General features: G+C 30.3%; 2 protein-coding genes across 5 annotated transcripts; one reads left to right on the top strand and one right to left on the bottom strand.

The window, feature by feature from the left end:
- The first annotated feature begins 3,608 nt into the window (after positions 1-3,608).
- On the top strand, positions 3,609-7,623 carry LOC113397081 (peflin). Of its 4 annotated transcripts, none has more exons than XM_026635235.2 (4): positions 3,609-3,814; positions 4,183-4,239; positions 6,720-6,956; positions 7,327-7,621. In XM_026635235.2, the coding sequence occupies exons 1-4, from the start codon at positions 3,760-3,762 to the stop codon at positions 7,473-7,475; spliced, it is 498 nt and encodes a 165-aa protein (XP_026491020.2). In that variant the 5' UTR covers positions 3,609-3,759; the 3' UTR covers positions 7,476-7,621. The 4 variants fall into 4 exon arrangements, with proteins under 4 accessions (XP_026491020.2, XP_026491019.2, XP_026491021.2 ...); XM_026635234.2 differs by having other exon boundaries at positions 3,619-3,814; positions 6,684-6,956; positions 7,327-7,623; XM_026635236.2 differs by lacking the exon at positions 4,183-4,239 and having other exon boundaries at positions 3,671-3,814; positions 6,684-6,956; positions 7,327-7,622.
- A 2,786-nt stretch (positions 7,624-10,409) lies between these two features.
- LOC113397078 (protein arginine N-methyltransferase 1) lies at positions 10,410-16,493 on the bottom strand. The gene is made up of 8 exons (XM_026635232.2): positions 16,127-16,493; positions 15,857-16,017; positions 15,556-15,720; positions 14,718-14,866; positions 14,276-14,423; positions 13,703-13,792; positions 13,201-13,350; positions 10,410-12,656 (listed from the first exon to the last, which is right to left on the bottom strand). Exons 1-8 carry the CDS (start codon positions 16,194-16,196, stop codon positions 12,513-12,515), a joined length of 1,077 nt encoding a protein of 358 aa, XP_026491017.1. The 5' UTR covers positions 16,197-16,493; the 3' UTR covers positions 10,410-12,512.
- Positions 16,494-18,692: the final 2,199 nt, after the last annotated feature.

Genomic DNA, 18,692 nt, shown 5'->3' with positions numbered 1-18,692 from the left:
TGATATCAGTATGAGTGACTACAAAGAGAAGGGCAAACATTTAATTGAATTGTTCTAATGTTGTCTGCTCTTTATAATAATCTAGTACCTAAGACATTTTCGAATTAAAACTCTACAACGATATCGTTCGATATATGAATTAAGCATATACTTGGTGTTAAACCAACTTGGTGTAAGCCGGGTTTTGTGCAAGCCTCTGGGTAGGTACCACTTACCCATCAGATATTCTACCGCCAAACAGCAATATTTAGCATTGTTGTATTCCAGTTTGAAGAGTGTAAGCCTGTGTAATGGCAAGCACAAAGGACATTAAATCTCAGCTCCAAAAGTTGGTGGAGCATTGATGGTTTAAGGAATGTTTAATAAGTCATACAGTCTGTGGGTGTAGGTGAGCACTTACCATCAGGTGGCCCATTTGCAGGTCCTGCCCACTTATAAAAAAGTGACTATTTAAAAATATTAGAGGTAAAGCTTTATCTTCTGAGTGTGTATCAACCTGAATCAGTGAAACAATTATTCAACTGCCAGACACAGCACAGCAAACATAATCTGTGTTGCTATGTTTATAGATTTATTTTTTTAATCTTAATTATTTCCTTACATGATGGTAGAGCTTTGTGCGAGCCTGTCTGGGCAAGTACAACCCACTCATCAGATTTTCTACCACTAATCAGCAATACTTAGTATTTTTGTGTTACGGTTGTTCCATAAAAATAAAAAAACTGTCTTAGCTAAAATTAAAATAAATGCTTGATTGATAGCAGTTTTTGATATAATTTACGTCAGGTCTAGCCGAGAACATAGGAAGCAGTCGCAGACGCCGGTTATAAGAGGATACCAGAATGTATGGTCTATTCCAACCACAAAAAGAGTAAAACAGCGAAAATAGTTTGACAATCTTGCTCGCAGAAGTTTAGCCTGTAATAATGTATAGAATATATCCATCCGTACTTTGTTATATAACAGAGTTATGCCCTAACGCAGCATTGGGTGATAATGTTTTTAAATTCTAAATACCGATATTTGTATGCGGGCGTAATCGTTATGTACCCGAATACACTATTGTATATAGTGAAACAAGTTTCCGCCCGCTGCTTCACTGCGTATGAGGGTACATTTGGGGGGGGGGGGAGAACAGGTGTTACGGTAAGTACACATAGGTTACTCTACCAGACAATAATCTAACTTTCATAGCCTTTCATTCAGTTACGTTCAGCAATTCTGGTATGTTTGGGTAACAAACATCCATCCAAACTTTCGCTTCTACAATATAAATGAATTTTGATGACACATATTTCCACTTACATTTTATATTCTCATACACGATTCTGCTCTTTTGTATTTATAAGTAACCACAAAGGGGTACACTTATAACCTGGGTGCCTTCAAACGAGGCGTGAAGAAGCATCTTGCGGGCTTGCATGGCGAGGGTGACTGGTGGAGCTCATTCTAGCTGACTGTACTAGTCGTCTTCGCGTTTGGACTCCACTTCAGCTTACCATCAGATGGAGTGGAGTCATATGTATGTCCGGTCATAATAAAAAAAAAAAAAATTATATAGATTTTATTATTTCTCAATATATGAAACAATCGCAAAAAGAAAGAAATCAGAATTGCATCTCTTTTATTAGCGTGGTTTATGCAAACGTATTTTTGTTTTAAAATAACACTATATACTTAAGTAAGATTTTAATTGGTCATGTTTCGGGTTCATATTAAATGTACAACAACCACCGATTTGGAATATAGATTCTACCAAAACGAACAGACAAAAAACTCAGTAGTTATTAGTTTTTAATGCTACTTTTTATAACTTATATTAAAGTAACGGACTGGTTACCATACAAAACTGCTTGCTTAGGCTGCTTGAATTAAGTATATTTTTCATTTAATTTTGAACATGTGCAATATATAAAGGTAAACGTGAAGTTCAAACTCAGAGGTTTCACCTAAAAGAATAAGCAATGATATTATAGATCTAATATGTATTTTTGATGATTATATTATAAAACACGAAACTATTTTTTAAAAAATAGCCAAACTGGATTGTTTATGACAGCTTGTATAATTATTTATAAAATCGGTATATTAATTACCCATAAACTAATCCCTTTTAGATTCATTCTGAGCACCATAGCTCTAATAAAAGCAGTGCTCTCATATTTAATACATGATTAACTAACTAGAATTTAATGAAGGGTTTAAAGGATACAGTCACGTGACTCGTTCCGGTGATATATAATGATTGCTTTCCTAATAGTAACTCTTATGACAATTTTCTACATCAAGGCGTTGTGAGATACACGTTATATCAAGTTATTCTGAAGCCTATTTAAGTTCCTCAACCAGTTAGTGTTATGTATCATGTGTTTATTGTTTACTCATAGTTCATTGAATTGTACTAAAGTAACCCTTATTTAAAATGTATTACAATTTCCTTTGCTCTGTGCTCTCGTTTTATCGTGGATTTTAGCGGGATTTCTTCCAAATAAACGCCCAGCCGTTTAACCTTATTTGATCTTAATAATCGATATGATCTTCCTCATAATTCTTCTTTCTGTGATGAAATAGATGTGATTTTATAAATACAAAGCTCCCTTTTGCTAGATAAAACTTTAAAAAAATATTACGACTCAAAAATAACTCTAAAAATTAAAGTACATATATCTCTAAATTATTCACTGAGTCCATTCTGATATGTATTGTAAATTAGTGAGAAGTTGCGACTTGGTTGGCTTGTTATCCTGATTCTGTATGATGTGTGATGCTGCAGCATCAGGTGAAGATTACTATATATATAAAGATTCTTTTAAAACCATTAAAATCACAGGATAGTTCTTAAATTTTGAATCGATCAGATCAGTAAAAGTAGTTGACATCCCTTCAACAATTAGAAAGAGCTCAGGATTATCAAAAGATGAACATTTTTTTTCAATCATAACTACAAGTAATCTCTTTTGAAGAAGCTTTACAAATAAGAAAATCTAAATCCAAATCGATTTATCTGTCTTGCTGTGATACCACAAACAGACACACTTTATAAAACCCCTCTATTTTCTTTGCGGATGACAGATAGTGAATAAGAAATATACGAACTTTAAAATGAAAATAAAATTAAAGACAAAGTATATTGAAATTAAATATAATTATTATATTTTTGATAAATATAGTCGAGTAAGTAAGAATACTTAGTCAGTAAAGTCAAATAGTCCAAAGTGCAGGTAAATACTAAAATATTATATAATCGTGTAGATAAATAATACATTTATCTCAGGTGACCGGTAATATCTTGTAATTGGTATTTGCTAGAGAACGGGCCGTATTAAGAGTTAAGGACAAGCGCTAACCCTCTTGGCTCTTGGACCAGTGTAACGCACTTTATGTACAGACGAACGCGAAAACGTTTTACCGCCATTACACGTATCTATTATTTAATTTAGAAAGAATAACTGCTACTCTCTTGCTGAGTTACTTCTCAGTAGACGAAATAAATTATTTTCGAAAATAGTTTTATAACGTTACACGTGTATATATACACACATTTTTTTAGTTATTATGAATTTGTCAGTAGATTAAAGAGACTATTTAAATAAATATATTATCTACTAAGATCATTTTAGACGTAACATCTTATGCGCGCGAAGGTACCGGTAAGTCGAGCTAAGTCTTAGCTGCTGTGCGCATTTTTATAATCTACATTCAATCCCCATCTGCGAAACGATTCACATGTAGACGAACAAACAAACAAACAAGTGAACGATGTCTTCGAAACTCACCATTCTGACATTCGCCGCCATTATTTCTATTGGCTATGGTGAGTAAACATTTTAATTACGTACTAATTACTTGTACAAATTTAATAACTGAATAGTATATTTTGTTAATATTTAAATAAAAAACAAAACATAAGATTGTCAAATTAGTTTCAATGAAAAATACAGTCGTTACATATAATCAACTTATATTAGTATTGGATATTTATAATATTGTCTATGAAAAAAAAAATGTAATTAAAATAAATATACCGTGCTTTTAACTTAACATTATACATTAACTGCACATAATACAGTACAGAATGATTATAGTACTACATAATCGATTTATTATTTAAATGAATGAGTTTTTTTATCAATTAACTTCATTCATTCAGTATGATTTATAATAAAAACCCTCAATCAATAGGTGTGGAGCGGAGCAATTACGATATAAGCCGAAACAGGATAAATGGCGCTCGTAACGGTAAAAATACGAGTTTTATCACTTGAAAGCATTTTAACATCTATTTTCATTGCCCGTTTCATAGTGGTAAAATCAGCAGCTAATTTTATAACCAATTCTAACGGTTAATGATCAAAATACATTCGATAATTAAAAAAACTTACAAGTTCTATATACATTGTTGCTATAACGGTTATAGCGGATTAAAATGTTTTCTTATCGACTCTACTGACGCAGAGCCGTATATATGTAAATATTAAACAAATAGTGTCGGATTAATTTTGAATAAATGGTTCCGATTTATGTAAAACGTAACATAAACAATATATAGCTTTTATCATTCATTTCACATTTCATTAAAAGGGTTCATATGTAATCATTCATAGGGTTTTTCATTTAGCCATGAAGTTATACTTTTCGTTTTACTTTATTGGTTGTTCATTTTAATGTTAAATTTAATTTTAGCGTTGACGATAAATATTCCTATCTTAATTCATCAATTAACTTATTGCTGATACTTTAACGTAATACGTGATAATATTATGAACTTATTATATATTTAAAAACAATAGAAAAATAAAAAAAACAATCTCGCAAAACCAACGCAAGTCTACTTAACTTAGCCCTAGTAAATATTCCTATGAGAATATTAAAAGTAAATATAAAACCCATTTCGTTGATATACAAAATTCCTTACACAACAAAAAAAATAAAACAGTTACAAAAAAAAGAAAAAAAATAATTATCCAAAAAGTCTTTCATATATATTGTAAAAAAAAGGAACGTTAAATAGATAAATTACTTTATTAAAGAGAACCTTAAATATGTTGTCATCAATATTTCTCAACGTCCATTAAATTGTTGTTAAAAAAATAAAATTGCAATGTTATATTATTATTATTATATTCAAATAATCATTATTTAATATGGAAATAACAATAACGTATTCGACTTGAACTTGGAACAATAAATCTTAATATATCACCAAGGTCACACACACAGTCATTAAAAGTTATAATTTTTTACTGTAATTAAAATTACCGAAACCGAGAGATTATATCGTACTTGTTTTTATTATTTTAATTAGTATATTTCCTTAAATTAACGCGATACGAGCATCTTTATTTAAGATCTTAATTTCAAGAAGCTCAAGTGTGTTTTAAGTAATTACTTAAGGTTGTTTAATTACCTGTTCTTCTCGGTGAAGTTCATATTTCAAACAAGTAACCATAATATATTTAATTTAAACATGAACGTAAGCAGAATATCATGTAAAATGTAATTAACTAAAAACTATTATGTTACATCGGAAAAATATCTAAATTTTCTTTATTATCTTAATTCTAAAATAACTAAAAATAATACCGCGTATTACTATGAAGTTCATCATAGTTGCCATATAACAGAATAATTAATAAATATACCTAACTGTATTTTAGCAATTTATCTTTTAATAGGGCAACTCAGACATATTTTTTTACTTTTATAATTTCAAATATATTATAAAAAAATAAGTGATATAGTAGGTATTGCAGACGGTATTTATGTTTTTTTTAAAAGTAATACTCATGTAGTACATATTATAGGTACTCTGATAATGTCGTCAACATTCGATTGCACAAAAGGTAAATTACCGTCTGCAGATAATGTTTATTAGTATTAAAGCAATCAATAAGATTTTATACTTGTTATCGCCTGCAACTTCGCTTCAGATTTAGGTTTGGCTGTCGAGTGTTAGGCATAAAAAAGTAACCCCATGTCCTTTCGTTGGATTTCAAGATTTCTTTATACCAAATTTCATCAAATTCGATTACATATTTTAGCCGTGACTGAGCAACAGACAAACAGACAGAGTTAGTCCTATAATTATGAATTCGAAGATAATTTAATAGACAATTCATTTTCTAGCCGATCAATTGGTAAACTTTGTAATAAAAATAGTAACCATTAATCGGTAATGGACTTTCTTGAAGATGCGAACAACATCGACAAACTCATTTTTTTATTTAAAATTATGTTATTTCACTTCTCACATGTATTGATTATTGATTCTGCGTTAATTCAAAAATAATGAATACTCAATTTAATCATTGCGGTTGTCATATCCCACGTGATATGCAATTAATATTAAATATTGAATATTGTATATAATAGGGGTCTTTGTCCATTATTAAAAAATGATTAGCACAAAATATTTAAAAGATAAAGGTATTTATAATCTTATTCGAAGCTCGGTTTGCAATACCTTTCCAATCAGTTAGTTCACCTTTACCAGAATCATTTTACTCATACGCTTTTAATGGTATGCGCTCATATCCAAAAAAAAACCTTTACGTATAACCTAATACCTATAACGGTTAAACGGTTATATTAGCCATTCCCAAGTTTCTAATTTACTATTTTTTATGGATGCAAACTAACCTCATCATACATCATCACTAACGCTTATCACATCATCCCACCAGGTTTCACTATAAGAGACATATGGGACTATTTATTAGGAGGCGGCTACTCGCAGTATCCGTACGGTCAACATCCAGGCCAGTATCCCAGTGGACCAGGTGTATATCCTGGAGGACAATATGGGGGACAATATGGCGGGCAGTATGGGAACTATCATCCCGGTTTAGAAGGTCCGCCTGGTGCTCATCCCGGCTGCCCGCTTTGTGACATGTCCGTATACAGCTATTGCTCTCGTAAGCAAGCACACGATTCCTGTTGCTGTGAACAGTCTGGATGTAAGTTGCATTTGAAACGATTTTAAATTATTCTATGTATAATAAAACTAAAAATGAAATTTCAGCCTTCTGGGTTATTCTTCAAATTCGATTATAAAATTGAATTGTAATAGTATGTTAATATCTACGCCCACACTTTTGCACAGTAAGATCTCATGCGTATACGACTAATCGTTAAAATCTCAAACGAAATAAAATCTTACTCACCGAATTAAGAATTGAATTATAATAGATTAGTATTAAGTAACAGAGTAATTATTAAATAACTTCTAAATTGAAGTAATAATCCCCCTGCTCAATGCCCGTCTGAGTAAAAGCATCGAGTAAAATAATTGTTTTTAAAAAATATATAATATTTGTATATTTTCAGATCAACCATACTCGTGCCGAAGGACTGATTGTAAATTCTTGTACGCGAATTCCTGTGAAGAATACCACCTGATAACAAACTGTTGTTGTGTTGATTTACAAAAGAGCGCTATAGCCCCATCTATAGTAGCTGCTCCTGTTGTCGCTTAAGCAACCGACAATTGATTTAAAGTCAAATTAGGATAATGACATAATCATCGATATAATTAAAATTATTTTTAAGTAACAGTTACGTAATTGATAGGGAAACAAAGTCTAAAATTCCCTATCAAAATAATTTTAGCATATTGCTTTATCATTATTCTAACGGCAAGATACGATGGCCGTTTTGACACATTAAAAAAATGATGTGAAATGTAAATTTATTATCGATATAATATTTTCAAATTTTTGTTTTTTTGCAAGTAATTTAATTGAAATTTTTGTTGCAAGTAGTATCTGATTAAAAAGGTTTAATAAAAAAAATATAAAATAAGTTTAAGTAATATATTCGAACGATATCAATTTAAATCAAAAATTGGAATTAGAATGAATAACTTTATAAACACATTACACACAAGAAATAAATTGATACAAAAAAAGAAACCAAAAACATTTACTATCAAAATATAAAAAATAAAATATAAAATATTTACTGTCAACACAAATATAACACCGACTACGAGGTCGAGTGTGAGAGTGTGACGTACACGTTTACGCAAAAAAATAAATAAAAAAGTTATCTTCGCGGTACCCTAATATTTGTAGTTTAGAAATCACGTTCGATAAATTTTATGACTAACTGCACGTCACTATTGACAATAAAGAACAACAATTTGCTCCTTTGATGTAATTATTTATTAAATACGAAACTTCATGAGCGGGCAAACGTCAAAACGGCCATCATAGCGTGCCGCTACTATAGTCATTTACATCATCATTTTCATTTCATTACCTACGATCATTCATTTTCATTCATTTAAAAAACAATCCGTCATTTCATCTTCAAAGAATTATGACAATCATATATCATTTACTTTTAAGTAAACAACATAATTATAATAAGTAAAATTTTTACTTTTAAGAATTATTTATAGATTAAAATTAAAAATACAAAAAAAAATATATCTACTATTTTTATTTCTTCCAACTCATTTCTTGAGGCACTGAAATGTATAATCAACAAGAAAGAGAGAAACAGTCGGTACTCAGAAAACTTAGAAAAGATTTATTTTAACCAAAGTATTAAAACGAATAAAATGTAATATATTGTATCATTATATAGCACTACGATAGCATTCTGTATACCGGGTTATGTCGAATTTAAACCTATTAAAACCACTGTGATGGCCGTGTTGTGCACGGATAGCGGCCGCAGGATCGTCTCAGTATAACATATAAGGTACAGCAGCACAAGGCCATCTCGGCGGCCATTCCACAGGGCCGACTGAAATAGGACCAGTCAGACCCCATCTTAAGTCTACGGTCCCAGTGTTACGCCCGTATTTTTTAAGCACCGGGCGTTGGAGCTGTACATTGACTATACCCAGTCCAATCCAGCGTCTTAGAGAAGGCTTCCAAAGCGTTAGTGAATACTTTTAAAAAGAAAAACATAAATATCTTAATTATCTAAGAATAATATAAATAACTGATGAATTTTGGGATATATCTGTGAATATTAATATCAAAACATAAGTTGGACCTTTTTATTATGAAAACGCAGGAAAGATTAAATAAAACGACTCATCAGGCTGACTCATTTATGCACCACATATCTTATTACGTTCACTTATATAACATGCACCTCTATACACTACTCATTAAAACGTGCTTCGTTTAAAAAAAATCATTCTGTTTAATATATTATAAGTTTAATGTCCTTTTAATATTTTCGAGTATTTTGTTGTTTGTATCTCATCGTTTCATTTTGAAATGATGAGGAGTGACGTGAATGAGGAGAACTTAGATCTTCAGTTTTAAAAAGTTATTCTATTGAGCTCATTTTTATCGAATTCTGTTCCTAATATTTTTTTAACTAAATAAAATGTTATGATTATTTTTTCGAACGTAACCTCTGCGACACACATTTAAACAGACGCATGATTTTTACTCATTTAAGAAATACCCGGTGTGAATAATATTTAATTTAAGCAATTCTGAATAAAATACAAGCATATCTTTAATCCATGTAATAATATGCATTGATTTAGGACCCAAAAAATAATTGCTACCAGTACCAAGTGTTTATAAAATTTAACATGTTTACTTTTACTGGTTTAAATTTTAAAATGATGTAGCAACTAGCAAGACTTGACCCACAGATAGTAAAAACTGAATTTAAAAACTTCTAAATATGTCCAATCAAAAAAACCACCGTGTAATATATTGGTAAATTTGAGCTATACAATTAGATAAGAGTTGCTTATAACATATATCGCACTATTTTTTATAATATTTAATAATGTAACTGTTACACTCTGTTTGTAGTATGAATCAATTAGCAGTTAATATTATCATTGTTTGTTTGAAATGTGTGGCGTCGGCTTAAATGCTTCAGTAATACAAAAGCTTACGTATAACTATAATGAAATACTGCGACACGGTTACAAATACTAATGCTTATTCCGTAGAGTACATAACTGAAGTTAGTTAAAAAATCCTATAAAAATATTGATGGCTAGTACAAACTATTGTTTATTCATGTATTATTAATTTATGATAACTAATAGAATAAAACTATTTTCACAGCTAATTATCGCAACTTTTATTTACTATATTATATACATCGTGCTTTTTTGTTTTTATTAATTTTATGAACGAAATAGTTACGCAGATATTATCTGAAAACAATGTTGCCATTTGTAAAAATATAACCTAATATACAAATATTACTTTTAAAAAGAATATTTTGGGACGTGCCGAGGGAAATCAAGAAAAATTTAAACATTTCGTATTTCAAGAATGTTTACACCAGGTAACACTAAATCGGGCTTTGGGTATGATAGGCAATTAGGCAGGTATCAAATGCATTGTTAACAATAACAATACATTCAAAGGGAAAGGACATCAACTCTCAAACCACTTCGTAAATAAAAATGCGACAAAAACCGTAAAACTAGTTTTACTTAATACTAAGATACAAAAACTATCTTTTCTTACATAATCGGTGCAAAACATCACATTTTGCTACGGTACAATAAAATGAAGCTTATTTCAAATCATGTTTTGGCCTTTAATTATATCTAGATTTTTAAGTCTAGTTTTATAGGCTGAGGTACAAGTCCTCGTAACAATATGACTTGATTAAGACTAAAAACAGTTTAGATGGCTAATAACTTAGTTATTAGGGCAAAATATTGTTACAATATTTTTTTTTGGTTTAGATTTATTTTTGAACATTTTTTTAATATGCTTAGTAAAAGTTGCTCACTATAACAAGACCAACATTATGCCAGGGATGTGTATGCCATTTCATCCCCTACCTTTCCTTCGTCGTACCGTCTCAACATGACAAAATAACACTAGTCTACTCATTCTATTTTATATTCTAAAACGTGTAAAAGCTATTGTAATTTTTTTACATTTCACATACATACATATCGGCATACGAAGAATGTTTACTTTATTACACTTTGTTTAAAAAAAAACGTCGTGTAACAGACTTTGAATCCCACGGCTGAACAGACTTACTCTCCTAATATTTGGAGCATATTTTTTTCAGAACATTAAATACTTTTCAGTTTTATGACAGATCAAGGTGACCCGTTATATATCGGTTCATATGATAATATATAAGATGGACACATACAATACCAGGATTCTTGTAAGTTCTTAAAAACAACAAATGCGACTTCAAACCTATTAGATCCTGTCATACTCATTTAATAAATGTTTCGATTTAAATCATCTTTCATAAAATTTGCACTCAAAACTAATCACATGTTTTATGTCTATAATATTTTAGCTCATATAGAAATGATATACAATATCACAAGGGCAATAATAATATTGCATGCTCAAGAAACTTCTTTTCGAGACAATTGATTTATAAACCCATAACATAAACAAATCGTGACATACATAAATCACATTATTATAAAATCACTGACTACAGATAATAGCACACCTTTGGAATTTAATTACTGCCTTTAAGCTCCTGCACTATTAAATGTTGTATATTGATAGATTAAAAAATAATGATGAGATTATAGACAGATTCTTCTTTTTTTCTGAACTGGAGATTTGAACAATCAAATCGATTGCAAAATATATTGATGAAATAAAATGCACTTGTCTATGACCTTAGGGATGGAACACACCTCCGCACTTAAATTTAACACCGGGGTCACAATCGAAGGGCAAGAATCTTTTTACAATACGGACTTGCATGAGTTTTATTATTTGTTTAATCACACAAGTATATTCATGTCTATAATGAAAAATGAGATTTTCCCTTTGTGTATTGTAAATCAAATTATACCTCAAATAATTGCCAGTAAACTTAATATGAATCTTAGGATGTACAAAGATCGAGAACAAGTGATAATCAAAGATGTGACTGGTCATGGTGTCTACAATTATGATGACTAAAGATAATAGCAATGTTAGTTGAACTGTTTATTCAAACACGTACAAACTATTAATGTAATGTAATTATAATACTTATAAAAAAATTATTGTATAAAATCGATTATCACTAGTGAATTTATGACATTCCAAACAGCACAAGACCATTTCTTACGGTTGCAAAATAGTCCCCTTGCTCACTTAACAAAATCTCTGTTGAGAAATGAGATACTATATTTTATTAAGAGTTATTTTAAAACAAATTTCATTAAAAAAATATGCATCTTCCACGTAATACGATACATAATTGCTCTTAAATTAAAAACAATGAAGAATTAAGAATTGATCAAGCTGTGTAATTGAATAGTATTTTAACAAAACCTTCTAAATTTTTATTATTACAAAATTAATACACCATTAAATATTTTCTTAAACTTCACAGAAGTTTTTTTTTGTCATTATTTCAACTAGATTATTTCTTCTGGGATGTTATAGAAACATTTAAGAATTAAGTTAGAACACTTCTCAAGTACACAGTCTGGTATAATGATTTCTTAAATCATCAATTTCCGAGCAGAATTACAAATAAACTTTATTGAACGGTCATATTGTTACGGTTATGTCTATGCACTGTAATGTTTTTCAGCGCATCCTGTAGTGATTCTTCTCCTGGACCTGGCACAGCTCGCCTTTGAATGAGATTTCCACCTCAAAGTCCAGGTCACGGTTGTTACGAGCGTTCTGACGCATTGAGAACGTTCCTGTTATTTCCTCACCTTTTTTCACCTGATAATACAGAAAACACTTGAATGATTTGATTGTTCAGATATATTTCCACATACAAAAGAAGATCTTTGTGATTATTGTGTTTTTTTTTTCTATTTCATTAATCTTTTATAAAAGTTACTTTTTTATGTGCGTGTTATATGCGTACTTACTGTACGTAAAATAATGCAAGGTAAAATGTTTAATTATGTAGTTTTTTTTTAAACTAGCATGTTTAAGTATGATTTTATTACTCCAACATACATAAATATGAAATAAGCAGACTTGGCGGCTTCTATAGGGCGAGACGGATCTTTGTGAAAGGACAAGAGAGACTGCATTGTATAATCTTAATAATTATTATTCTTATAGTTTATTAAGGGCAGTAGCAACTAATATATAGAAGATAATGTAGAATATGGAATTAAGTAAGGAGTCAATTCTGAGACAATAACAGAAAATCAAAATGTTTGATCACTGTAATTAATACACTGACTTCCCTAATAGTTATGTATTTAAATATGATGCTAACTATCTCATATTGAAGATAAACTTATACACTCACCGTCATGTACTCATCAAAGTAGAAGACAGTTTGCTTCCAGTGAGTGTAGGGCGCCTCGGGTGCAGTACTGAAACCCAGTCGCTTGTGTGACTTGGTGAACTCCACATTGAAGAATGTCACCAAGGCTTGGATAAAATCATTGCGACGTACCTGTAATAATCAGTTACCCATTAGCAGATACCATCATAGCAAACAGACTATACACAAGAAACAATAAGTTAAATAAAAGTATTTACCTGTACAATATTACCTTAGTCTATTATCTTTTATCTTAGTCAAAAATTACACAAAAACAAATGAAAAGCCATTAAAATAAAAATTGAATTGAACTAAAACAATAGTGACATATCCCTTTTAAGTTTTTGCATCTTGACAAGGTAATTTGCACCCATCTCAAAAAATAACTGGTCGAACACCTAATTTTTATTTAATTACAACACCTACACTGTTTATTAATTAACTATAATTTTGGAACTGGATCCATTAAAATCAAATAACTCACTTGAAGGTGGAACTTGGATTCAAAGTTCAGATCCTCCTTCTTGACGGTGTATAAATCAATTTCTTTCAATAGACAAGAATTCGTAACAACCTGAAACAAGAAAGATATTATTCATTATTTCATTGAAGTGAAACATAAACTCAATGAGAATAATTAATGTATACTTGTTGGTCCCCACAGTCAGTCATGTTTTAGGGGCTGCCCGTCAAGTGATAGCTATAAAGAAATTGTCTTTATCCTTTCTTGGGGTTCAAGTTTGCTTCAACGGTCTGTCCATATAAGCATAACAGACACACAGACAGATCCTTTCGCGTGTGTATATAAGATTTAGTATTCGTGAGTAGAGACTGACAATATAACCAACAACTGACATGGTAACAATAACTGCTCTGCTTTTGTGGATCATGGTGTTATGTTAGATTATAGTCGATAACCTTGCTCAATAAAGATGATGTCCCTAAATTATTTTAATGATATATGACTTGTTTAGACCCTGAGATTCTGTACACGATTACTTCCATGTCCTGATTGCTATAACTTATATTATAATATATATAAATATAACTTCCTTACCTGCTTAGCATCAACAACATCAACAAGTGGTTCAGAAATTGCAACTTTCCTTATTGAAGACATATCAAAACCATAAACATCATCCCACCAGTTAATCTTCTCATCCTTGTACTGACGATCTTCAATTCCGCAAATAAACAATGTGCATCTAGAATAAAATTTAACAATCAAAATAAAGTATTTATTTTTAAGTAAATTGGACTTTTATTATATGCGAACACTTCTCACATTTCTCAATTGCAATCTAAACAAAATAACTAAAGGATATCTCAACATACTTTAATGTCAAACTATTTGCTTGTTTGTATTACTTAAAAATTTTAACAAGTACTGTAGGATCTACATAAGATACATGATAAACTATATTTTTATTGAAATAAATTGAAATAATAAGTGATAATCTCTTGAATGTGTAGCAGGAAATATTGTTCTCTTAACTCACCTGTCTGGGAACAGCATACCATCAGGCTTAAGCCACTTGTCCCTTGCATACAGAACTGTATCCAACATACTCTCATAGAACAGACAATAGCCCATCCATTCTGATATTATTATGTCTACCTTATCTACTGGCAGAATAACTTCTTCTACCTACAAAATAAATTAACATATAATTTTTTTTTTTTTTATATTCATTTTATCCAACCATGAAGTGTTTGCATTTGAAACATTAAAATCACAATACATTTACAACAGAGCTTTTTTAATAATACTTGTTTAAAAAACACAATTTATGAATTTGAACATGTTTTTAGACAAAAAATGGAAATTAGTCATTATGAGTAGTAATAGTGCCAAAAATTAATTATTATGACAAATTCCAGTCATGAACTTCACTTAAATTGTTTTTTTTAAGCATTTATGTACATATGTGCTCTTATAACAAAATTTAATTGTAAAGTTATACATATTATCTTCTTAAGTAAAATATCTTAAGTGACTGAATTTGCACAATTATATTGCTCTTGAACATTTGAATCATTGAATAGGAATTTGATTGAACGGCAGTACATCAGTCTGGGTCGGATTGTATTTATTCAAATTAAAATTATATTTTAATAAGTTTTTAAAATATGCATTGTATTATCATTAATGAAAGTATAATGTATCAAATACTAAAAACTTAATATATAAACAAAAGTGTGATTTGATAGAAACCAAACCACGGTAAATTAACATACAACCATACATTGCTTTCAATTACATAGGTATTGTAGGTAAAATGTATAATAATTATAGGTATCATTTACAAAATAATCATGTTGAAGATGCAATCTCACCTTTCCTTTAACAATTTCTATTACATCATGAAGTCTATTAGCCTCAACGATTTTGCGAGCATAGTCTACTATGTTTGAACACTCTACCGCAATAACCTTCGCCGCACCAGCCTTGGCGGCAAACATGGACAGGATACCTGTCCCGCAGCCGATATCTAGAACTGTCTATAGAAATACCACATTTTACTTTAGGTTATACTTGTGCCAGTTAAAAGTACTTCAGAGCCAATTATGAGTTTAATAAAGCATTGACAATTATTTATCGTTATTTAGTACTTTAAACTTCATCGCGCGAACTTACTTTTCCTTTGAAAAGATGCTTATTATGATACATAGCATTTCTGTATGTGAGGGTACGGACTTCATCTTTTAACATTTCTTCGTGGATACCAAAATGTGCGTATGAGTCGAAATAATAATCCCGGGAAGTCATTTCTTCTGCCGTCACGTTTTTATCAGGACCTACGATGTTCAAAATTAGAACTTTAGCAAAAAAAAACATAAAACAAAGAAACACGTTTTCGCCGCACCAACTACCGGCGTCACCTCAAAATTTTAAAGAAATCCTCACCATTTTCCGTTGCAGGCGTCGATGCCGTCGATGTGCTTTCTTGCGCGACATCCATGGTCTCCATGTCCATTTTTAACTAATAGACAGTCGGAAAACAATATAAAGCGTATATAACCTGCAACTTATAAAGTACGCCAAATCGATCTGTCACAGACGATCTCTAACGAGTATTTCTAGTGTTCAGGTAACTGGTTTCAATACCTTATAATTCCTTAACTACGATAACTAATAGGAGATTTATAAAGTAAATATCACAATACATAAGCTAAATCTCTTAAAATAGTTAATACCAAGAATAAAAGAAAGTAACTCCTCTTTGAAAATGAGTTGAATTAAAATTGAATGAAAGCACAGAGTATACAAAATTACAATGTCTGCCAAGAAAATGCTTGATTTGTTTTTACCACAGACCTGTGATCCTCGAACATTAATTTAATTGTAGCGTTTTAAAGTAGTACGCCTTTGTAAGGGATTTTAAATGATTTTAATTCAATATAAAAATAAATATACGAGTATATATTTTAATTCAGGGTTTGAAAGCACTTTTAGAAAATTCATACCCACAACCCACCCATAAATATGTAGTTAAAAATCTTTACATTTACATCTTACACTTGTTTTGAGCACCTCTATTAAACAAAATTAATATATGTCTGTGATGAAATAATTATTATGTCTTTTTATTAAGAAGTACGGTAAAGTAATTGAATAGAAGCATCCTTGAAGTATCAAATGTCTAACACATCACTATTCTAAAAAAACATGATGTTTTGGCGCGATAGTTTAAAATATGTTGCAATCGTTCACGTGGACCTATAAACATAATATACAACAGTTTTTACCATTCATATAAGGCGTCGCTGTCAACATTGTTCATTCAAACAGACATTGCCTTAATATATGTTTCCAATGTCAACAATGAAACGAACTAACTTTTGCAATTATAATATTAGTTTATTATAGTTCTATGATTCAAAGGGTATTTTTTTACGAGATGAGTGTCGATATTTATTTCAGCCCAATGAAAAATAACCGGGCGCTTTTGTGAACGCTGATAATCCTATTACAAATTGATTACAATTTCTTATTAAGGATTTGGAGTTCTCAAAATTAGTATTGTTGAATATTCGATCATCTTATAGACGTTTAATGGCAAGTAAGATCTTGTATGAATTTAGACAGAAAAAAACAGATATAAATTTATAACGTGATTCACTTGATGATAAAGTTTATTCCATTATGCTGCTCCAATTTGGGTCAATATTTGGTAAATAAACATGTGGCAGAGTTTCTTTCAACTCATGTGATTTTGGAGCACAAATTAACCCGAGATTCATTATAAACAAAAGTTAAGCAGAATAGGTTCTGAATTTAAGCCCGCTTAGATTAAATTCGAACCTAAATCTAATTTCAACATCTTTTTTTTTCTTTTTTTTCATCTCAACAGAGTTCATAACTCTGTTAACCAGGGTATAGGGTACTTTTTTAGGGTACTTTAGAATTCTTACCTAGTAAAACCACTGCGATGGTTGTCCTCGATTCAGATCAGAGAGGCCGATGGTGTCGATATAACGCATCCTAGGGGATAAAGCTCCGCACGTAGCTCAGCGTAGCTCTCCACAGGAGTGAAGATTTTATTCAAGCTATCCCGTTAAATTCTGACCTCTGGGACATATCAATTCGATTAATATAATTGCTATCATAACAACTGCCTTTATAATTATTAATACTAAGTAACTTTGTTTATTTTGATCAATTAACTCATAATAATATCTCATACAAATTTTTAATTATCATAAACACTTTAATTAGCTTCATTACATTACTATTGTCAACTTAATCAACTTTTAGATATCTATTAATAAACAAGAAGCATGGATATTGGTTAGTAACAATAACTTATCTAATATATGTATATATTGTCTTATCTGAAACCCGAAATTTAGTGTTTAACATAATAAGTATATACTTATTTTAATTCTGACTATGTTTTATATTTATATGTAATGTAATTATAATTATTATATTCTACGGTATAAATAATGATATCATTAAAAAAATGTTTATTGTTTTATAGCACGTTAATCGTTCGGAAAACCTGAAGAAGTATCGTAATAAACACGTCGTCAAGAGGGAGAACAGAATATTATGATTTTTTATAAAAATAAAAGTTATTTAATGTCTATGTTTTTCTTTTTTTTTTAATTTAGTATATCAAAAAAGTATGGTCAGGCTGTGGCATTAGTCTAGGACGTTTATTATTATATAAGTATCTTATATTGTTTTAAAAAATAACAAAAGGCACTTGAATATTGCGCTGCATATCCGAAGTTTAAACCGCGATCATCTTCATTCTACCCGCTGACTCATCTGCGCTCGACTTTGACAACTTGCAGTTGAGCACATAAAATGCTTAAAATAGTTGTACGTATTTACTTAATAATTGTTTTACCATGGTAAGTTAAAATGTATATGACTAGATACCTCGTCATAAATTAATAAGTAATTATATTTTGTCATAATAACAAAAAAGGTATATTTAAACTTATTATACACACATTATACA

This window comes from Vanessa tameamea, chromosome 19 (assembly GCF_037043105.1).
Source record: "Vanessa tameamea isolate UH-Manoa-2023 chromosome 19, ilVanTame1 primary haplotype, whole genome shotgun sequence".
In the NCBI taxonomy this organism is placed as follows: domain Eukaryota; kingdom Metazoa; phylum Arthropoda; class Insecta; order Lepidoptera; family Nymphalidae; genus Vanessa; species Vanessa tameamea.
This window is presented reverse-complemented; position numbering and strand designations above follow the sequence as displayed.